The sequence below is a fragment of the Ictidomys tridecemlineatus genome, chromosome 12 (assembly GCF_052094955.1).
Source record: "Ictidomys tridecemlineatus isolate mIctTri1 chromosome 12, mIctTri1.hap1, whole genome shotgun sequence".
NCBI lineage: Eukaryota > Metazoa > Chordata > Mammalia > Rodentia > Sciuridae > Ictidomys > Ictidomys tridecemlineatus.
Window position 1 is genome coordinate 21,135,612 of NC_135488.1, and position 24,382 is coordinate 21,159,993.

General features: G+C 34.6%; 1 protein-coding gene across 1 annotated transcript in view; it reads left to right on the forward strand.

Moving 5' to 3' along the window:
- The first annotated feature begins 2,574 nt into the window (after positions 1-2,574).
- Positions 2,575-24,382, forward strand: part of LOC144369105 (uncharacterized) — a 56,987-nt gene continuing 35,179 nt past the window's right edge. Inside the window, exon 1 of the mRNA XM_078028171.1 lies at positions 2,575-3,814. Coding sequence (XP_077884297.1) covers positions 3,812-3,814 — 3 coding nt within the window. The 5' untranslated portion in view covers positions 2,575-3,811. The remainder of the gene's footprint in view (positions 3,815-24,382) is intronic.

The following is a 24,382-nucleotide window of genomic DNA, read 5'->3' on the forward strand; positions in this document are numbered from 1 at the left end:
CAGCCCTGTATCACTAAAAGATCCTTGCCAGCTGAAGGGCTATCAGAGACTCTCTGGAGTGCCTTCACTTCATAGTTTATACTGCTCTCTAGAGGGAAAAGATGCAGGGAATGATATTCACTAGGCCCTCCAAAAGAATTTAGACATGGTGGCTGTTCAAACCTTTTGTTAAGCAGTTATGAAACCCACAAATCGGACAATATAGGAGGTTAGAATGAGGACACATCACACCAGAAATTCTTAAAGGAGGAATTTCAAATTAGATATTGTGATAAGTGTCTGTACCTGGGAAGACAAAGAGCAGAGAAAAATTGTTCTTAGTTTTAAAATTGTCAAGTTACACTTGTCTGCTTTTCTCTCATGTGAAATCCTCACAAAGAGAAACCAAAATCTTTAATCTGACATCCAGTTCTTGGAGAATACTGCATTTATTTGAAATGTACAATAGAAAAAAAGAAACAGTTGATAAGGCAAAGAGGGAATGCTGGCATTAAATATGTGAACAGAGCTGAGTGCAATGGTGCACTCCTGTAATCCCAGTATCTTGGAAGGCTGAAGCAGGAGGATAATGAGTTCAATTTTAGCTTCAGCGAAGATGAGATGTTAAGCAACTCAGTGAGAATCTTTCTCAAAATAAAATACAAAATAGGGATTGAGATTTGGCTCAGGGGTCCAGTGAGTGAATACATTTTAGAATGACTTGTTATCCAATGACAGATAAATAATCCACTCACTATTGACTGGATGCCACAATTCAATCACAAGATACCAGCTAGTTTCTATGTGGAAAATACCTGATATCTTATAGACAGTGTGGTGTAGATGTTCTTGCACCTCCTGTCTGGCAGGGTCACAGTGTGGGGGATTCTGTGGCAGGGCTGCACCACAATGGGTAATGTTTAGTGTTTTGTTTATGATACTCATGAGATAGATAATAGGGCATACAACAGTCAATACATGTTGCCTGATATTGCAGGAAAATTCCCAGAATGAGATTAAGGATACAAATAAGATATGTCCTGAGATGTATTTTAGTATCTCTGACAATACAAACAATAGTATTATTTCTTAAGATATTCACAGGAAAAAGATTGCAAATCAAGGTTCCTGAGAAAAGCTTAACAATTTACACTTAGCTCCTCATTCTAAAGCCACAACCTGTCCAACATACATTCCTTTTACTAAAAGAGCCTTCTTTGCCCTACACAGGAATTCATGATGAAAATAGGAAACACATAGTTAATAGTAATAGCAAATGAGTTGAAGTGCAGAGCCTGCTGTTTAATTAAAAATTATAAGGAGATAAGAATTCATAATTTGATGAAGGACCAAAGAAACTCTTTCAAAAAGCAGTTAAATAGGTCATGTGAAGAAAGAAAATTAGTTTGGAAAAACAGAATAATGTAAAATTTTATATAGATATATTTTAAAGTCAGTTCAGAGTAGTAGGCTTTTAAGTCATAGGCTTTCACTCTTTTAAGTGTGTATTATTAGGACTTTAGTTTAGAAGCAAAAAAGCTTACCAATAATCATAGGTATGCTTTAAAGTTAAAAGTTAATAATAGGTCATGATACAGGTAGTCAAGTTGCATAGTCTAGTACTTAGTGATTGAAGTGAAAATGTAAAAGCTTTATCGTGGTTTGCAAAAGTTACAGGAACATATTTTAAAAAATGTGTTCAATATCTTATGAAGTTAATATATGTCAGAAAAGATTGCAACTCTTGAAAATTATGTAAATGAAAAAAGTTTTGGGCTTTGTTGCTATTTTAACTAAATGAGTAAATACCTGTAAAAAAGGTATAAAAATAAAGTCCCCTCTATGGGCATCAGATCCTTCTGAAGGCTGCTTGTAACTTGCAACCCGTCATCCTGTCATCTCTTCTTTTGCTGAGGCCACATATCCTTCAGTACCCAATGACATTCATACTTCAGGATCCCTGGATTCCTTCTAGGGCTGGACACTGGCAATAATAATTAATTTTTTTTTCATTTAAATTTGAAGTTGACTCTGTTGATGGGCTGTATTAAATTATAGAAAAAAGTCTATATAGACATAATGCCTGTGATTTGTGCTAATATTCTCATAGTACGCCATACCAAAGAAAAAACAGACATCATAATTCTATTATTGTGCTCAAGGCACAATTGCAAATAATTTATTTTTTAATTTCTTATACTCTAGGTTCTGGAATACTGAGAGATCTAGAGACCTGGCACTGTTCACTTCTTGTTTATTTTATTAAACTAGAAACTTTAAAATTTTATTTTTGCTCCATTTTTTGTAGAGGAGTAGGACAATGTTGCCTCAGGGAATGACTTATGAGTGGAAGTCTCAAGCTCTTTTCTCATAAGGCCAGAGAACAAAAATATTAAATAAAATTTTAAAGTAATTGTGATACTTAATTTTTATATAAATGCATTTCTGTCTGGGCTAGATCTAAATATTGGGAGGAAATTCTGCCATGAAATAATTTTATTCTGAGGCATTTAATGCAATTCACAGCAAAAAAAAATAAAAACAAAAAATAAAATAAATAAAAATATTCCAAAGCTGTGGAGAATGCCTGTAATATTGTAATATCAGTTACTTGAAAAGCCATCAGAGGAGAATTAGAGACTCTTCCCCAGGACTCTGTGTTACTATTAATCCTTCAATCTATTCATCTGTGGTCCTGGGACATTGTAGTGAATAATACCCATGGATCTGATCTCCAGTATTTTTTTTTTCTACTGACAATTGAACTCAGGGGCACATGACCACTGAGACGACATTCACAGCCCTATTTCTATTTTATTTAAACACATCATCTCAGTGAGGTTCTTAGTGCCTTGCCATTGCTGAGGCTTGCTTTGAACTCACTGTTCTCCTGCCTCAGCCTCTCCAGTTACTTGGATTATAGGCATGCACCCCTGCATGTGGTAGATCTCCAGAGTTTGATCAACAAAAACAGAGCAGACAAAATCCTGTCTTTGTGTCCTTATTTGATTCTGATCTGGATGAAATTTACTATCACTCAAACAGTAGGCCTACTGAATTAAACAGACAGTGTAGATACATAAATCAAATCAGGTTAAATCTAGGAAGCCAATTTTGAGTGAATCTGGAAAGTTGGAGACTATCCCCTGAGGAATATTGTTAGGAAACTGCCCCTGCTCCAACCTGTTGCCAAGGTAACCTGTCCCAGGAATTTCCCCTCCCTACAGAGAGCTATAAGATTGTTAATATGTTCTTGTACTCCATCCTGCCCTCCCCCCTTAAACCCACCTATTTCTCAACTTTAGGCCATCCCACCAAGCATTTTTGGGTCTAGACATGTCCTCAGGAAGGAGAAAGATAAGGGGGCAAAGGCAGGAGAATAAAGGAAGCCTAGGACATATAAAAAGGGCAGAACACTTTGCTTCTTGGAATACCCTGATACCAGCTATGTCCCACTTCTCCCTTGTGGGAGAAGTCTATGTTACTCTTTTGTAAATAAACCCTGCTTTGTATGCTTGCCTCAACATGCTTCTCTAATGTTCAAACTTCAACATGTGGAAAAATAAGACTTGTCACCAGTTACCAGTGGTGTAACTACCAGCCTCAATTTTGGAGGAAGTTCCTGAAGCCCTTTCCAACCTGTCTCTTGGGTGAGAACTGTCCCAATCAAGACACAGCCAGTGATGAGGGAGCAGACTTCCACAGTATGCTATTCTTTTTGTTATTGGAATCTGCCATTCATTGAATTCATTTCTATGCTTCCAGGTTTCTGTGCTACACTGGAGCTTAAAAAAAATATAAGGGGAACACCAAGCATCCTGAAATCCAGGAAATGGTAAGTGTGTGTTCTTATTTTGAGACTGGGTAGGGAGGCTGTTTGAAGCCAGTGGGATTTGCAATAGTGGCTGGAAACTCATAATTGTCTCCAGAGTCTGGTGGGTAGAAGGTCTCTCTTTGGCAGCTTAGCCTTTAGTTTTCTCTGACTAGTATAGTGGAGCTTAGATCAGTATTTGAGACCTCAAGTCTTTTGTTCCATAATTGTATGGTATTTTCAGGGCCTTCCTGAATTCCTATGTGGGCATCTGTGTGCCATTATCTCAGCATGTCCCCAGAATATGTGGTGAAGACTGAGATAATCATCAGAAGAGGACCCCAACTTCATTAGTTGTGTTACTGTGTGAGAGAAGCTCTGGCTTTTTTAGAGACCCCTTTTCTTGTTCCTTTTAAGTGTTTATTTTTGTTGTATATATGTTTATTTATTTTATACCAGGAATTATTCTAAGGGGTGTTTATCTACTGACCCACATTCTCAACTTTTTTCTATATATTTATGTAGAGACAAGGTCTCTCTGAGTTCATTAGAACCTCACTAACTTGCTCAAGCTGGTTTTGAACTTCTGAGCTTTTGAAATGTAGACTAAGAAGTAACTCAAATCCTGAATGGCTATCTGATAGTTTAGCAATTATAGGTCTGAGATTAAATCCCAAATTTCCAGCTCTCTTTACATTCTCAAAGGCGGGTTTCTTGCTCAACTTGATTGAGAAAAAATAAAATAGATGGTAAAATGATAAGGCAGCTGTATAAAGGACATCTTATTTAACCACACCTGAAGGTTAATGGATAGATATGTTAATGAGCACCATTAAGGCCTATTCAAATTAAAAGAACACTTGAGATTCACTTGTGGGTATACCTTCAACCAAATTTTTTGTCCTTGGGGTGAACCCAATTGGAAGTCACTGGAAGGAGGATGGGATATCAAAAGGACAAATTTCAGCCTAGTTGGTAATAAAAATGCCTTTTTAAATACTCATTTTAAATAGATTTTATCCAATGCTTTGCCAAAAACCATATTTAAACTTCGAACCTGACACACAAAAAATGGGTTCTTCTGCTATCATGCCCTCTCCCACATTTTCGGAGTTGTATTGCTTCTTGCTAAAATAAGTCCTATTTTTTTTTACTATTACCTTCACTGAGTGTCCATAGATTTTATTCTTCAAAACTTGTGAGACAAGATCCCAGAGAAAATTGGTTAAATGGGAAATTTAGTTTCATCTCAAAACTTCAGTATCAACATAATTATTTTTTCCCATGTTTTGTTTTAAAGGGATGCTTTATTTATATTTTTTTTCTCCAAGATCTGCATGGCAATTTTAAAAGATTTTGCTTTGTCCTTGTGAGACTTTCACATAAGAAGAAAGCAGGGAAAAATTAGATGACATTAAAAATGATGATATTTTTCTTAATAAAATAATATACTCAATGTGTCCCAGTCGCCAGGGGCAAAATTGAAACATATGCAGTCAAGGAGAGAAATAAAAAATATTCAAATTCTTCTACCCCTTTCAATGCTTTCTTTACTCAAATTGTTCAATGTATTTATACTCTATAGGTTCTTACTCAAGAAAATAACAATCCTGAATGCTTGGCCCTGCAGTAGCCATAATCCATTCACAGCAACAACAACAACAACAAAAAATAGGTTGATTAATTTACTACTAACAAACCTAGATTAATTCTAAACACTGCAGAATTCACTTAATCATGACAGGCTAGTGACAGACTGTGTACTAAGATTAAATGTCAGAACAAAATTTTTAAACCTTAGGCTTTTAGTCCGGCAGATGCACACTCACTCAGACCATGGTGACCAGATCCAGAACCAAGGCAGGCTTCTTCTTGCTTGGATTGGACAGCATGTTAAGGAGAGAACCTTTGCAGAAGTTGTGGCTTTCACCAAAATTCAGATGAAGTGGTAGAGTTTGAAAGATGAGAAAATCATGCAGAGGATCAGAAGAACAATGACAAGTTATGGGATATCAGGTCCTCATCAGGATCTTTAGCTTGAGTGCATCCTAGTTTCTGCTGGCTAAATCCCTGTTCATTAGCTCTATTATTTATACTAAATTTGGGGGCTTTTAACCTCTCTTTCAATTCTTATTAGCTATCATGGGATTTCTCCATGACATCCTTTACCCTGGGGTCAGAAACTTCTGGTCTTGTGGTCTCCACTCTGATTTTCTTGTCTTTCTCTCTTATTAGGCAAGTATAGCCTACCAGATATTTCACTCTGTTTATCAGGTTAAGGGGAAGTAACTTTTTTTTTTTTTTTTTAGGCCATACTGTAGGACTCTTTGGGTGTGCCTGGAGTGACTGCATGTTTCAAACTGGAGTTTTTAAAATGGAGTTGTTTAAGCTCAGTGCTAAATCCATCCTCACAGTCCCAATTAAAGACTTTTTAAAAATGTAATGGGACCTTAATTGATGTTTTTCCCTCCATATATGTAAGACCATTTTATTAAAATGACTTGTAGAAGCATTCCAAACATTTCCAGCTAACATCTTTGTCCTAGTGTGGAGGAAGATAAAGATGGGACTGGACTTGATTTAAACTATAAGGAAGTTTAATCACAAGGGCTAGAGTACATAGTGAATCTGAACATCAAAAGCCATGTGAGGAACCTGGTACATTTAAAAAAAATAGTTATCAATGTACTTTTATTTTACTTATTGATATGTGGATTTGAGGATCGAACCCAGTGACTCAACATGCTAGGCAAGCTCTCTGTTACTGAGCTGAAACCCCAGTCCTAACCTGATACATTTTTAATAACCTCTTTTACATAGACATTAACCAGTAGCCTTAATACTTTTTCAATATATGTTTGTATTGAATTAATAACCCAGAAATCAGTAAAGCAAAGAATCTAATTTTATCTCCAACTGTGGTTTCAGATATCACAGTGTGTGAGTTAAGATTCCCTTTTAAAGAATTTAACTCTATGTTGTGTTCTCTTTCCGACCTCCCATATTTGCCAAGACCTTAGTTTTAGAACAGTTTGACATAAGGTGTCAACAGATATCAATGTCTCTTAGCCTATTTAGAAAATATCATTATCTGAGTCTTGTCTTCTAGAGATCAGTTTGAACTATAAGTGTGTAGCATCTAAGGGGAGTAGTTCAGTGCTGTGAAGTTGGAAAAAATCTTTTGATGTTCCTTTCATCTAAAAGGATGTTTTTTTTGGGGGGGGTGCATACCAGGAATTAAACTCAGAGATTAAACCTCTTCTCTAGCCCTATTTTACATTTTCTTTGAAAAGAGTTGCTTAGTGCCTTACCATTTCTGAGGCTGCTTTGAACTCTCCATCCTCTGCCTCAAACTCCCAAACCCCTGGGATTAAAGGCATTTCCCACCATGCCTGGCTGGCATTTTATTTTTTTTATTAGATTCTGTGAATAAAGCTACAATAAAAATGGAATTGCAGTTATTTTTTTGAGAAAAATTTTCCAATTCATTTAGATATATTCCCAGAAATATTATTACTGGATTATATGGCATTTTTTAGCCAAATTTTATTATTATTATTATTATTATTATTATTATTATTATTATTATTATTTGAGTCACTATAGATTAACCCATAGGCACTTTGTCACTGTGCTATACACCAACCTGTTTCCCTTTTTTGAGACAGCATCTCACTCATTTGGTTACAACCTTGCCAAATTGCTGAGACTGGTCTTAAACTTGAGATGCTCCCTTGTTATACTCCTGAGCCACTGGAGTATAGGCATATGCAGCCTTGCTTTGCTACCCAAAATTATTATTAGTGGATTATATGTGATTTTTATCTTGAGCTTTTGAAGAAGCTTAACACTTTTTTCAAAAAATATTTTTATTAATTTTCACTAATATTTTTACATGTATATGTACACTGGCATAATTGTAATCTTTCAGAAATTGTTCACCTTAGTTGGTTTTGCACTGGGAGATAAACCCAGGAGTACAAACCACAGAGCCACATCCCCAGTCCTTTTTATGTTTTATTTTGAGACAATGTCTAACTAAGTTACTTAGAGGCTCGCTAAGATGCTGAGAGTGTCTTTCAAATCACAATTATAAACCTCTGGATTACAGGCCTCTGCCAACACACCTGGCTCTCAGATTTTACCTAAAGACATTTTAAGAGCCTTGCAGAGGGCACAGAATATTGATTGAATTCTTACATTAAATTCCTGAGGCAAGTTTATGTGAATTAGCCAGTGTAGGAGTGTTCTGTAAAGATTTATTTGAATAAACAGATTTGTGTTTTCTGATTTCTAATATTGGTTATCATAGTCCATAAAGGTGAGAGAAATACAATGTAATTTATTGGTTTTCAATCTGTGTAGATTTGCACATTCTCAGTCTCTTTTGCTTCCAGAGCTTAGAAGTTCAGGACATAGTAACTTGCCAAAGGCCAATGTCTCAGCTTGGCACCAGAATCACGAGGCACTCACAGCTTTGTAGGTTCAAACAGCAGTTCTTTATTCCAGCTCTCACACTGCCTCCACACAGGTCCAGGGGCAATCACGTTCTGCAGTATCCTGCACAATTCACCTACTCCATGAGGCTCTCTCCAAATCCTATTTTAATCTCAGGAGAACTCAACAGGAACAAGCAACAGGAACACCCTAATCTCAGCAATAATCTTCAATCTCCAACTTCCCTAAAACCCATTATCTTAAACTGGCAACGCCTTAAACTCAAGGAGCCAGTTACTTCCTCAAACCTGATCAGCTCTAAACCTGGATCTGCCTTGGTCCTTGAGCAAGATCATCTTATTACAGCATGCATGCAATGTCCCATCGAATGTTCTCTAAGCAGCATGGGGTACGCTTGGCAAGGAAATTTCGATGCGTCATTCCTACTTGGTAATGGCCCTCAGCAGTAACTTGAACAAAAGATGTTTAAGTGGAGAAATTTAGTATACAAGCAAACTCCTCCTAGAATCAATTGGTAGTTCTGACTTTATTACTGGAGTTAGCAGGGTTGGGGCTGGGCTCATGAACTGCTAGAATTTTACTCAGTGTACCAGGGGGTTCATTGTATTTCCTCCTATTATATCCACAATAAAATCTAGGGAGAATATCATCTGACAGCCACAGCAATTGGGAAAATATGTTGGCAAATGTTTTCTTGAGATAAACAACAACTTTGATATTTGGCCTTGATCCCAGCTGATAAAACACTGCAGAGGCTTTCATTGCCTCTAGAAATCACCATACATTCTGTGGCTTAGACACTTCTGTTTAACTATTTCCCACTTCTGTTTACTCTGGGTGATATTGGCCATTGGGGATTTGTTCTCAAATGTGGTAATTTGCTCAAGACTGGGCTAATACTCAGTGTACCCCAGATTTTCATTCTGATTGAAGGTAAATATTTTTTAAATTGCTGAATGTATTTCAGTCTCTCTATTCATTTATAACTTTGTGAAAGAGACACTCAGAACATGAGTAGCTTTTTATTAATTATATTTTTAGATGGAGGAAAACTCTAGAATTTTTATATTCTGCCTTATTTTTAACATCATCCCCCATTAACATATGTTTTTTATTGTTTCTAAGTTTGGAACCAAGTACCTTGCACATTCTGCACACACACACACACACTCTACTTGTAAATTGTGCTACTAGTCCCAAATTCCAAATTCATATTGGATAATTTTACCATTCATGTCTAATATTATTTTTCACATTGATAGTTTTTATTTAGGCCTTCCTATTGCTCTTAACAATGCCAAAAAAATGACATATTTGTGGATTCAGATTTGGATAATTTATGATTCATTTATTTGTATTATTGCCATACAGTTTCATAGTACACATTAATGTCACAAAACAACAGCAACATTATTTGGTCTTAAAAATAGAAGGTTTTTGGCTATTTTACATATTTTTTTCTACATAAATTTCAAAAAAAACAATTTATGCATAGTAAAATTTTAATGGGAAAATATTATACATTAAACTGAGATAAATGGTTTTCTTTGTAATTATGAGTTTTATTTACACACATGGTGTATACAATGGAGCATTTTATGTCCTCTGTAAATTTTTGTTTTGTGATAAATTGCACATATTTTCCTTGAAAGCCTCTCCCTATATAATGTGTTACACAGATATCACCTTTATATAATACTTATGCAATATTTTGTTCTGTCAATTAAACTGAATAAAATTATATTGTGGGGACAAATGATACAAGTCATGGAACATAACAGGAAACAGTTTTCTTTGGCTGCAGCCAGGTTCAGAGGGCATAGCTTTTGGTATAATCAATCAAACCCCTGAACCCCAAGTTTCGGTAGCTTCAAAGTTTCATACCCAGCATATAAGTGGAGTGGTCAGAAGCTAACAGTCTGCAGAAGTTCACATAGAAGCAGTTTTTTTTTTCTTTCACTTTTCTCAGCAAGTTAACTCTTTAAGGATTGCACCTGAGAAGGGGAGAGATTCTTCTTTCTTTCCTCCTCCTGCCTGCTATTACTAGGGAGCCCAATTGGTAACTTCTCTTATCTTAGAAATGTAAACAGCTGTGTGAAGCCCCAGCTCCAGGCCAAGAGGCCTTGTTTACATGTTTTTTTTTTTTTTTTTTTTTTTTTAAACAAACTACTCTACTGAATACGTTTGTGAGAAACTAGTAAGTGGGTGTACAGTGCCTGGAGTGCTGATTTCCTCCCAGGTATTGGTCAATTAAAACAGGGCAACATTGAAATTGGAAATTTATCTACTTTGAACTCTTTTGTAGAGACTCTTTTTGTGACAGTCCAAAAATCAGCCAAGTTGAAGTTTTCTGGAGAAGCCAAGTTAAAAATTTCTGTGGAAAAAACAGGAGCTACTTCTATGAAAGTAAAAATGTGTCTGATCCCAAAAAAGCAGTTTTTTCAAAGTATAGTATTTATTTCATTTTGAATGTACTTCATCTTTGCACCTATTTTTTTGGTTTCAACAGCATGGATGAACATATTTGTAGCCTTATGCTATCATATAACTACATATTATCAAGATCAGAAACACAATATTTTATATAGGCTTTGCTACTGTTTGAGGAGTATCATGTGTATGAAATAAACACTTTACACAAGAAATAATAGCAATTTATATTCTTTCTCTAATTCAAGAGAATTTGTTTTTTGCCCTCATTAATACTGTGTAATTTTTTTGGCATCAGATGTTAGTTTGCATTTTTATAATTTGTTAAGATGTTAAGAGGTTTTAATTTTTGAACATTTCTCCTACCATAAGTACCCTTATTTATTTATTTTCATGTGGTGCTGAGGATGGAACCAAGGGCCTCACATGTGCCAGGTGAATGATCTGCCACTGATGCAGAACTCCAGCCCATCTTTGTACCACTTAACAAAAAAAAGTTTATTTCTTAATGTTGCCAAATTTATAATTTTTTAACATATTTATGTAACTTTCTGAAAATAAATAACTGCTCTGTTTTGTGGTTCTTTAGATTTAAACCAAAGTTGCCATTACACTCATCAACATCCCCAGACATTTTTTTAAAATCTCTTTATTTTTATTTTTATTTTATTTTATTTATTTTCTTTTTTTTATTGGTTGTTCAAAACATTACAAAGCTCTTGACAGATCATATTTCATACATTAGATTCAAGTGGGTTATGAACTCCCATTTTTACCTCAAATACAGATTGCAGAATCACATAGGTTACACATCCACATTTTTATATAATACCATATTAGTAACTGTTGTATTCTGCTACCTTTCCAATCCTCTACTATCCCCCCCTCCTCTCCCCTCACATCTTCTCTCTCTACCCCATCTACTGTAATTTATTTCTCTCCTTATTTTTTTCCATTCCCCTCACAATCTCTTATATGTAATTTTGTATAACCATGAGTGTCTCCTTCCATTTCCATGCAATTTCCCTTTTCTCTCCCTTTCCCTCTCATCTCATGTCCCTGTTTAATGGTAATCTTTTCCTCCTGCTCTTCCTCCCTGCTCTGTTCTTAGTTGCTCTCATTATATTAAAGAAGACATTTGGCATTTGTTTTTAGGGATTGGCTTGCTTCACTTAGCATAATCTGCTCTAATGCCATCCATTTTCCTGAAAATTCCATGATTTTGTCATTTTTTAGTGCTGTGTAATGCTCCATTGTGTATAAATGCCACATTTTTTAATCCATTCATCTATTGAAGGTCATCTGGGTTGGTTCCACAGTCTAGCTATTGTGAATTGTGCTGCTATGAACATGGATGTGGCAGTATCCCTGTAGTACGCTCTTTTAAGGTCTTCAGGGAATAGTCTGAGAAGGGCAATAGCTGGGTCAAATGGTGGTTCCATTCCCAGCTTTTCCAGGAATCTCCATACTGCTTTCCAAATTGGCCGCACCAATTTGCAGTCCCACCAGCAATGTAGAAGAGTACCCTTTTCCCCACATCCTCGCCAGCACTTGTTGTTGTTGGACTTCCTAATGGCTGCCAATCTTACTGGAGTGAGATGGTATCTTAGGGTGGTTTTGATTTGCATTTCTCTGACTGCTAGAGATGGTGAGCATTTTTTTATGTACTTGTAGATTGATTGTATGTTCTCCTCTGAAAAGTGTATGTTCAGTTCCTTGGCCCATTTGTTGATTGGGTTATTTGTTATCTTATTGTTTATTTATTTGTTTTTTTTCTCAGCAAGAGAAACAATAAAAGAGGTAAATAGGGAGCCTACATCATGGGAACAACTTTTTACTCCTCACACTTCAGATAGAGCCCTAATATCCAGAGTATACAAAGAACTCAAAAAATTAAAATCTATTTATATAGAGACAGGTTGTTGGCAAGTGGCCAAGCTAACCTTGAAATTTTAACCTTTCTGCCTTAGTCTTCCAAATAGATGGCATTATAGGCAAGTACTATGACATTTTCAATATAAATCCCTTTTATTCATGCTGGGGATTGAATGCAGGGGCAACTGACAAATGAATCATTCCTAGGATTATTTTAAATATTATATAATGACAGAGTCTCACTGAGCTTTTTAGTGACTCTTTTTGTTGTGGCTGAAATTGAACTCACAATCCTCCTGCCTCAGTCTTTAGAGTGTTGGGATTGCAGGCATGCTGAGGGCCATTGCCAAGTAGGAATGACACATCGAAATTTCCTTGCCAGCGTACCCCATGTTAAATGGACTTGCCTTGGAATTTCGCTGTTGACATCGCATGTGTGTTTGAGAAAGGTGACCCTGGTCAAGGACGAGGGTGGATCCAGATTTAGGGTGGATCCTGCAGTTCAAGGAAGTAACCCTCTCCTTGGGTTTAAGGTGTTCCCGGTTTAAGATAAGTTTAGGGCGTTCCTGGTTTAAGACAATGTGAGTTTTAGGGAAGTTGGATTTTGAAGATTATTGCTGCTTGGAATAGGTCATTCCTGCTGCTTGAGTTCCCATTGAGTTCTCTGGAGATTCAAAAAGTATTTGAAAAAAGCCTCTTGGAGTAGGTGAATTGGGTGGCAGCAGAACTTGGATTTCCCGAAAACGTGTGTAGAGGCCGGTGTGAGTTCGGGAATAAAGAATTACTGTTTGAATCTACAAGGTGTGTGGTGGCTTGTGATTTTGTGCCCAGCCCAGACTGCGGCACAGGCATGTGCCACCACACCTGGCATAAATTCCTTGTTATAGTAACTTTTGACAGATATATATGGATTATTGAATCTAGGGGTTGTATACCCTTAAGCCACAGCCACATACCCAGGCCATTCAATATTTTATTTTGAGACAGAAACTTCCTCTTGGTGGTCATGGCCTTCCTGTGTTGATGAGGCTTTCTTTGAACTTTTGATTCTTCAGCTTCCACCTCCGAAGTCATTGAGATTATTTGTGTAATACCATCCACAGATATATTTTATTTTTATATTGAAGAATATAATACTTCTGAAAATGAGTTTCTTCTGGTTTAAAAAAGCATATAATGGTTTTCTCAAAAATAATTTCTTGTCCCAATGATTTTTTGGAAAGAATTTCATATTTCTATTTCTGCAATGCACTGCAAACTTTCTCGAAATTTCAAGTTTTTTGTTGTTTGTTTTGTTTTGTTTCATTTTCTTTTTCTTAATAAAGGTTCTGTGTTATTTACACACATCTATTTATTCATTTTATTATAAGGTATTTAATAATTTCTATAAGTTCATATTGTACAACAATGTGTGATAAAATCCATCTTGTTCAGTGATGTACTTCAAGTAAATATAATATGTAGCCTGAACATTTGGCAATACAAAATTCTAGATGTCAGTATTCTCTTTGACATAAAAAATAAATAAGATAAATTAAAATAAAAGTTAAAATTTTAGAGTTCATTTCTTGCAATGTATACCTATTATTAAATGAGGCATATTTTGTACAGGTACATTTATATACAATTAATATTTTATTGCTACATCTCAAATTAATCATATCTCTTTCAATTTAATTTTTCTTTTGGAAGCACCCACACATGTCACTCTATACAGATGTACATTTTTTGTGGTGTGAAAATTTTGCTTTTGCTTAGTATCTTCTGCCCTTTACTCTCCTTTTTATGAAATTGTCTTTTCAAAATTATTCATTTTCATGAATTTTAGATATTTTATTTTAACTAGTGAAGTCTGTAGATTTTCTTTTTATCCTCAGCTTTAGGTGCATTCCACTATATAAAGTTTTAATGTTGTGTAATTGAACTCTAATATTCTGTAAAATTTACCCCCAATTCTGAGCACTCTGGACTATTGATGTCTGAATGAAAAAAATCTCAAAATTATTCATGCACAAAGCAGGAAATGGATGGAGGAGAATGAAAGACTGCTGGATGCTAAGTATGTACGTGACATTATTTTTTTTTTAAGTATTGGTGGAGGGGCTGGGTTTTTGGCTCAGCTCTAGATTTTTTACCTAGCACATAAGAGGCCCTGTGTTTGATCATCAGCACCACATAAAAATAAATAAATAAAATAAAGATATTGTGTCCAACTACAACTGAAAATAAACTCATTAAAATTGTGGAATATATGAGGGTAGGGAGAAATAGATCAATTAAAAAAAAAAAACTTGAGCAGCAGAAGGGTTTATATGCAACAAGTCTACAATAGCATTATGAGGTTACAGGGGTAGTGTTCTTGGAAGCAGAAATAAAATTTGGGGAGAAAGAAAAAGGTAACTGTTGCACTATTCTCAAGTGAGAGAGCCAGGTGAATTGGTTCTGTTTTTAACTCTTCCCATCTAGAAGTAGAATTGACAGTTCATAAGGTATTCCTCAGTAAGTAGTAGAATACCATATCAAAGTACCTTCAAACTTTTTCAAGGCTACAAGCTCTCTTTTACAATTTCAGTCACATTACATCTTTGTACTTTTTAGTTATTTATTAATTCATTCAATTATTTATTTGTTTTTTTTTTTTATTTACTCACTTTTTCTTGTCATTATTTTTACATTCCTAGTGATTATATAATGACATAAATATCCTGAATGTTAACTTATCTAATATTGGTTTATGTGTTTATGTATATACTTATTATTTGAACAATTTCCCCTTTGCCAAGCCTGATTTATATTAAATCTTAATCTTGTTTTATAAATACTTGATAAAAACACATTATTTTAAACAGCTTAAGGATCTAGCTCATGAGCATAATTCCAATCACAAACTAAAGTGGGCATCTGGGTCAATTAAAAGCTGTGTCAAATCTCCTCTTTGTTCCTATTTACACCTAATATAGTACTCCTGTCTCACTTATATATATTTGAGAACCTACTAATTTCTGAATTCAGCATTTAATAAATGTAGATGAATTTTCATCAACAATCCCACTATTGTTAAAGGGTTTTGGGGAATTTCTTAGAGCCTCTCTAAGTTGCTGAGGATGGCTGCCTTTGAACTAGTGATCTTTCACCCACAGCCTCAGAAGACTCCAGAATTACAGGCATGCACCACTGCATAGAGCTTTTGATATTCTCTTTAAAAAATCAGTCACAACACTAATAATTGAAATTGCATTTACATCACTCTTTTCTAATGTAGTAATATATTATTATCTAAAATATTTTTTGAAACAAATTTATAAGATGACTACTATTTTATTCCCAGAGTTTATTCTGTTACCTCTTTAGGATTGATAAATTGTCTTCTTTCTCTTCTTTCTTCTTCTTAGATATGTGTTTCTATTGTTATCAAATGGGTCTATGATAAGTGTGTTGAAAAATATGATTCTAAGCCTATCACAAATTCCCACATTTCAATAGTACTGAGAGCAGAAAAAGAACAATATTCATAACTAATGAATCACTTTCAGTGGAAGCATAGTACCAGTGTCCAACGTGGAATGCAATCAAGATGCTTCAGTGGTAAGGTGGTGTCAGAACCACCACCCTAGGGATTTGGGGACCGCTAAAGCACCATGTCCATATCAGAATCTTTTACTCACCTTTTAAATACAGTTACTGCTGCTTGCATAAAAATAAAACACTATGTATAAGAAAGGTGAATGAGAATTAAATCCTCTGGAGGCACCGAGGTTGATCTTTAACTCTAGTTGATAATTAGTAAAATAAGAAAGACCTTGCAATAGCCCCATCTTTCCCAACTACATGGAATAGAACATTTAGATGTACTGAACTGAAATGACAAAAATTCATTTCATGGAGGTGGTATCAAAGAAATTTTAATGGCAGAATCCTGGAAATGTGAGATAAAAATATAAACATACATATACAGTTAAACAGAGAAAAAGGTAAGTGATAAGCTCATAAATGCAGGGGTAAATTTAGTGTACATGAGTTGTATGTACAAGGTCATGATAACGCCTAAAAGATGAAGAACGTAGTAATTGAGGTGATACAGAACTCTATAATTGTGAGGAATAATAATAAAATTTAATAAAAATAGATTCTGTTATATCCCTTTGGGTATGCCTCTTTCTTCTGCTGTTCATCTGAATTTGATTCTATCAAATAAGCTTAGCTGGGTAAAGTGCTTTCTGAGTTTTTGTGTTTTTTTTTTTTGTTTTGTTTTGTTTTTTAGGATTTTGTCAGCTATGTCTTGTTTTTTTTTTTTGTTTTTTTTTTTTTGAGTGAGAGAGAATCTTAATATTTATTTTTTAGTTTTCAGCAGACACAACATCTTTGTTTGTATGTGATGGTGAGGATAGAACCCGGGCCACACGCATACCAGGCAAGCGCGCTACCACTTTAGTCCCATCCCCAGCCCTCAGCTATGTCTTGTAATGCCCAGTCCTGAACTTACTTTTGTTGCTCTTTTACAACTATTCTCATCTGCAGAGGCACAAACCCACTTCACTCATTTTGTTCAACGAACTGACTTTTTTCTATCTTTGCAAACAATGTTTGGAATAATCAGTCTGTTGGAGTGTCTTTCATATCATATAATATGGTTCTCAGACCCTGTGGGAATTGAGGGTATTTATCTGCTATGTTACTATCATCTTCCCTGTGAGAAGGCTTATCTATCTCTTTGTGATTTGAGTATTTTACCAACTCAGAAAAGAAGTATTTGTGGTCACAAGCTAAAGAACACTAGAAGCTACAAGATTTGAGAAAATGCAAGGAATAATTTTCTCTTAGACTTTTATAGGAAGTATGGCTATTTCATCACTTTGATAAAAATTTATATACTCAAAGTTATTCACACTGTGAAAGTCTTGTATTTAAATAATCCATAATTGTAAGAAATAATTTCTGGTTATTTCTTTCTAATAAGTGACTTAATTTTTTTATCCATATTAAAAATCAGAAATTACTGAAAATTAAATCTATACATTCAAATTTACATCATGATAATGTGATCAGAATTAAGTAGGAATTCAGAGAACATTGAACAAAGATGCTATAAAACATGATTGAAACTTCCCTGCCTTTTTTAAGTGTCAGAAACAGGTTGGTGAAGCAGCTTTAAATTTCTGAATAGTATGTAAGTTTATTTGTGATTCATTTTTCAGTACTAGTTTCCAGGGCTGGGGATATAGCTCAGTTGGTAGAGTGCTTGCCTTGCATGCACAAGGCCCTGCGTTCAACCCCTAGCACACACACACACACAAAAAAAAAAAAAAGAAAGAAATACCATTTTATTTATGATGTAACTTATTGGTGTTCTCTGCTAAACTATTCTCTTAGTGTTAGATACTCACATATTCTCTTTGCTTTTAGTTACTTCTGATAACTTCTGCCTTAACTATTATTTTCTTATGAACCTAATAGGGGTACATTTTATTATTTGGAACTAGAAAAACTGATTTTCACAAAAGGAGGTTTTCTTCTGTTATATATATTCTGATCATTCTAGTTTTATATTTTGGAGATTGGCTGTTTTATTTTCAGCTTTTTAACCTACTCAATTTAAACTTGGTCAATTTGTTGGCTAGTTTCCTATCATTTGTTTCATCAAGTGCATGTAGTTTAATCAATTTTGTGGTCCTATTTTCTACTTTAATACCTCATTGATATTGGTTTCTTCAAAGTTTCCTTTCAAAAGTTTCTGATTGGTAGTGGGGATAACTAGAAACTAAACTCAGTGCTACTGGAGTACTGAGCCTCATACCCAGACTTTTTTTGTATTTGATTCAGTGTCAGGGCCTCACAGATTTGCTTAGTGCCTTGTTGCTGAGGATAGCTTTGAAGTTGAATTCCTCCATCCTCAGTCTCCAGAGCTACTGGGATTCTAGGCTTAAGCCACCTTATGCAGCTAGATCTTGTATGTTTTAATTTGGTGTCATTTTAAACTTGCAAATACAACTATGTTGCACTTACAGAAATATATTTCCATTTATTATGCAACTATTATTGTGGTAGAAATTTTTTTGGCGGGTGATGTTTCTCTATAATTTTTCTGTTGTACTTACTAAATTAAATATATAATATATCATGTTAATGTCATGTTATTGACAGTTTTTTACAACATTTAATATTTTTGTAGCTATCTAGTAACTAAAAATGAATAAACTCATAATTGTTCAATCTTATATGACCCCGATGTAGCTAGTTTCAGACACACTTTTTTGTGTTTGTACTCAAATTTGTCATAAAGAAAATAATATAGTCAGCGTGTCCCAGTTGCCAGGGGTGAAAATTGCAACATATGCAGTGAAGGAGAGAAATAAAAAATGTCCAAATTCTTTTGCCCCTTTCAGTGCTTTATTCACTCAAATTGCTCAATGCATTTATACTCTATAGGTTCTTACTCGAGAAAATAACAATCCTGAATGCTAGTCTCCGCAGTAGACATAATCCATTCAAAGCAAAAAATAGATTGATTAATTTACTGCTAACAAACCTATATTAATTCTAAACACTGAAAAACTCACTTAATCATTACAGGCTATTGACAGATATTCCCTCTGTGTGCTAAGTTTAAATGTCAGATCAAAATTCTTAAGCCTTAGGCTTTTAATTCAGCAGATGCACACTCAAGTGGTGTCCAGGTCCAGAACCAAGGCAGGCTTTTCCTGGCTTGGAGTGACAACAGCTTGAGGTGAGGACCTATGTGGAAGTTGTGGCTTTCACCAAAGTCCAGATGAAGTGATAGAGTTTGAGAGATGAGAAAATCATGCAGAGGATCAGAAGAACAATGACAAGTGACGGGATGTCAGGTCCTTATCAGGTTTTTCACCTTGAGTGCATCATTGTTTCAGCTGGCTAAATTCCTGTTCATTAGCTCTATTATTTATACTAAATTTGGGGGCTTTTGACCTCTCTTTCAATTCTTATTAGCAATTCTTATTAGATATCATGGGATTTCTCCATGACATCATTTACCCTGGGGTCAGAATCTTCTGGTCTGTGTTCTGCACCCTGATCTTCTTCCCTTTCGCTCTTTTAGGGCAAGTACATCCTGCCAGATATTTCACTCTGTTTATCAGGTTGAGAGGAATTAAGTTTTTTTAGGCCATACTGGAGGACTCTGTGGGTGTGCCTGGTGAGACTGCATGTTTACTTATTGATATGTGGATCTGAGGATTGAACACAGTGCCTCACACATGCTAGGCAAGCCCTCTGCCACTGAGCCAAAACCCCAGCCCTAACCTGATACATTTTTAATAACCTGTTTTAAATAGACATTAACCAGTAGCCTTAATACTTTTTCAATATATGTTTGGATTGAATTGATAACCCAGAAATCAGTGAAGCAAAGAATCTAATTTTATCTTCAACTGTGATTTCAGATATCACAGTGTCTGAGTTATGATTTCCCTTTGAAGAACTTAACTGTGTGTTGTGTTCTCATTCCAACCTCTCATATTTGTCCAGTCCTTAATTTTAAAACAGTCTGAAATAAGGTGTCCACAGATACTAATGTCTCTTAGCCTATTTAGAAGTCTTGTCTTCTAGAGATCAGTTTGAAGTATAAGTGTGTAGCATCTAAGTGGAGTAGTTGAATGCTGTGAAGCTGGAAGGAATCTTCTGATGTTCCTTTCATTTAAAAGAAAGTTTGTTTTGGGGATGCATACCAGGAATTAAACTCAAAGGCACTCCACCACTTAGCCTCATCCCCAGCCCTATTACATTTTCCTTTGGAAAGATTTGCTTAGTGCCTTACCATTGCTGAGGCTGCGTGAACTCTTCATCCTCTGCCTAAAAATCCCAAACCCCTGGGTTTACAGGCATTTCCCACCATTCCTGGCTGGCATTTCATATTCTCTTTGTATTAGATACTCTGAATAAAGCTACAATGAAAATGGAATTGCAGTTATTTCTTGAAAATTTTTCAATTCATTTAGATGTATGCCCAGAAATATTATTACGGGATTGTATGTCACTTTTTACCTAGATTTATTATTATGATTTGTATTTATTGAGTCACTCTAGATTAACCCATGGGCATTTTGTCACTGTGCTATACACCAACCTGTTTCCATTTTTTGAGACAGCATCTCACTCATTTGGTTAAGACCTTGCCAAATTGCTGAGACTGGTTTTGAACTTGAGATTCTCCTTTTTTATCTTTCTGAGCCACTGGGAGCATAGACGTGTGTAGCCTTTCTCTGCTACCCAAAATTATTATTAGTGGGTTATGAATCATTTTTTTCTTGAGCATTTGAAAAACCTTAACAAATTTTTCAAAAAGTATATTTGTTAATTTTATGTTTTTGTCAATATTTTTATATGTATATGTATACTGGCATAATTGTAACTGACTTTTCTCTATCTTTGTAAGCAAGGTCAGTCTATTGGAGCGTCTTCCATATCATATAATATGGTTCTCAGACCCTGTGAGAATTTAGGGTATTTATCTGCTACGTTACTATCATCTTCCCTGTGAGAAGGCTTATCTATCTTTTGTGTTTTGAGTACTCCACCAACTCAGAAGAGAAGCATTTGTGGTCACAAGCTAAAGAACACTAGAAACTATGAGATTTGAGAAAATGCAAGGAACCATTTTCTCTTAGACTTTTATAGGAAGTATGGCTATTTCATCACTTTGATAAAAATTCATATACTCACTGTCACTCACACTGTGAAAGTCTTGTATTTAAAAAATCCATAATTATAAAAAATAATTTCTGGTTATTTTATTTCAATAAGTGACTTAATTCTTTTTTTAGCTATACTAAAAATCAGAAATTACTGCAAATTAAATATATGTATTCAAATTTTCATCATGATTATGTGATTAGCATTAAGTAGGAATTAAGAGAACATTGAACAAAGTTGCTATAAAACATGATTGAAACTTCCCTGCCTCTTAAGAGTGTCAGAAACAGGTTGAAAAAGCAGCTTTAAATTTCTAAATAGTATGTAAGTGTATTTGTGATTCATTTTTCAGTACCAGTTTCCAGGGCTAGGTATATAGCTAAGTTTGTAGAGTGCTTGCCTTGCATGCACAATTCCTGGGTTCAATCCCTAGCACTAGGAGAGGGAGAGGAAGAGAGAGAGGGAGAGGGAGAGGGAGAGAGTGAGGGAGAAATACCAGTTACTTTGTGATGTAACTTATTGGTGTTCTTTAATAAACTATTCTTTTCATGTTAGACACTCACATGTTCTCTTTGCTTTTAGTTACTTCTGATAAATTCTGTCTTAACTATTATTTTCTCATGAGTCTAATAGGGATATATTTTATTATTTGGAAGTAAAAAAACTGATTTTTCACAAAACGAGGTTTTCTACTGTTATATATATTCTGATCATTATTGTTTTATATTTTAGAGATTGGCTGTTACATTTTCAGCTTTTTAACCTACTCAATTTAAACTTGGTCAATTTGTTGGCTAGTTTCCTATCATTTGTTTCATCAAGTGAATGTAATTTGCTCAATTTTATGGTCTCATTCTCTAATTTTCTACCTCGTTGATACTGGTTTCTTCAAAGTTTCGCATCAAAGTCTCTGATTGGTGGTGGGGATAATTAGAAACTAAACTCAGTGCTACTGGAGTACTGAGCCTCATATCCTGACCTATTTTGTATTTGATTCAGTGTCAGGGCCTCACAGATTTGCTTAGTGCCTTGTTGCTGAGCATAGCTTTGAAATTGAAATCCTCCATCCTCAGTCTCCAGAGCTACTGGGATTATAGGCTTAAGCCATGTTACCCAGTTAGATCTTGCACATTTTAATTTTATGTCATTATAAACCTGCAAATACAACTATATTGCACTTACAGAAATGTATTTCCATTCATTATATTAAACTGTTATTGTGGTAGTAATTTTTTTGGGGGAGTAATGTTTCTCTTTCTCTGTTGTACTTACTAATTTAAATATATAATATATCATGTTAGTATCAAGTTATTGGCACTAACATGATATATCTTTTAATATTTTTGTAGCTATCTTGTAACTACAAAAATTTAACATTATTTACAGCATTTAATATTTTTATAGCTATCTTGTAACTAAAAATAAATAAGCTCATATTTCTTCAATCTTAAATGACCCCAATGTAGCTAGTTTCAGACACACTTTTTAGTGTTTGTACTCAAATTTGTCATTTTATGATCAGTAAGCCAATGAAAAAGTTTAGATTCATTCAAAATAGAATCATTTAATTGTATTTATTCAGCTTATCATCACATCTGATAAGCCTATAAAGAACATACTAGTGTGCCTACTTCATAGGTGATTGTGAGTTGTTTTAGTAATTAATGTGTTACCACAATGTATCCATTAGAAACAGCTCATAATTTACTCAGTGTACATTCTTTAAAATATGATCTTTTGAGAGACCTTTAACATGAAAGCATGATGATATACATGAACGTTTAGTGCAGCAGAACTAATGAAAAGGAAAAAAAAAATTCTAACTATTTATAATTTCTGGTCCAGAAATGTAGCTCAAGAAAATAGACCAGTAAAGTTACAAACAAAAGTATAAAAGGCAATAAAAATACACATTTTCTATTTTCTTAATGGATATTGAAAGCAATGTATAAAACTGCATATTTAGAATATATCTCTAGTACCTGAAAAATTAAAAAAAAAAAAACTCACACTATGTGGAAAGCATTCTAAGTATTCTTCTTTATATTATTTGACACATATTTTGGGGTTTCTAAAGAAAAACATGTAAAAAATAGAGAGTGTCTTCAGACTTTAGTGTTTAACATTTTTATTCATTACAGACACACATATACATTTGGCTTTGTATAAAAATCCTAGTTTAATTCTACTAATATACACTTTTTTTTCAGAGTGCAACCAAAGGCTTCAGGATGTGTATCTTCTAGTCTAGCATGTACTTAGTGCCACATTAATTATTCACCAGTGGAAATCAGCCCTCATATGGCCTGAGGAGAAATTATCATTCAATTTCATTTAATCCAGGTTTTCTCCTAGTGAATATGTAGAAGCAATGCTCTGTTCTGAATTCTGTAAGCCCACCAACATAACTAAGGCACTGATTAATTAATTAGTTAATTGGTTATTTTTTTTAATTGCATTCTGGAATTGGCGTTAGTAAATATGTGGCTCTTTATTTTATTCTTCTTATTTTTATTTTTCTTTGTAATAGGGATCAAATCTAGCAGTGCTCTATAATTGAGCAAAATCATGTCTGCTTATGTTGTCCAATTTGTTTTGTACTTTCATTAGTATCAGGAATTAAACCCAGAGAAACTTAACCACTGAGTTAGTTCAAAAACTTTTCTTTCTTGTTAAATTTCTGTGTTTGCCTTTAACCTTGAGAATTACCTGCTTTTGCCTTCTGAGCTACTGTTATTACAGAAATTCACCATCATAACAAGGAGTCTTGTACTTATTGGTTGGCCTCACCATCACAACTTACTAAAATTATAGATGTACACCATCATGCCTGGTGCTTGCTGAGCAAGTGAGGTACTGGGTTCAATTCTCAGCATCACATATACATAAATAAATAAATAAAAGTCCGTCCACAAAGCATGTGTATATATAAATAACACTGGTTTTAAACCCACAGTATTATAATAATTAGACTTTATGAACCTGGATAATGAACTAAAAGTAATGTATATATCCTGGTCTCAGGGCATTACAATTCTTCAGTTATTTACAATATATATCATGTACCTTTCATTTGCAAATTTAATTTATCTCCTTCAAGTAGAAATTAAAATTGAGGCTAAACAAATTTTAGTGCAGATTTTTTTTCACCTAAGAACTAAGTGC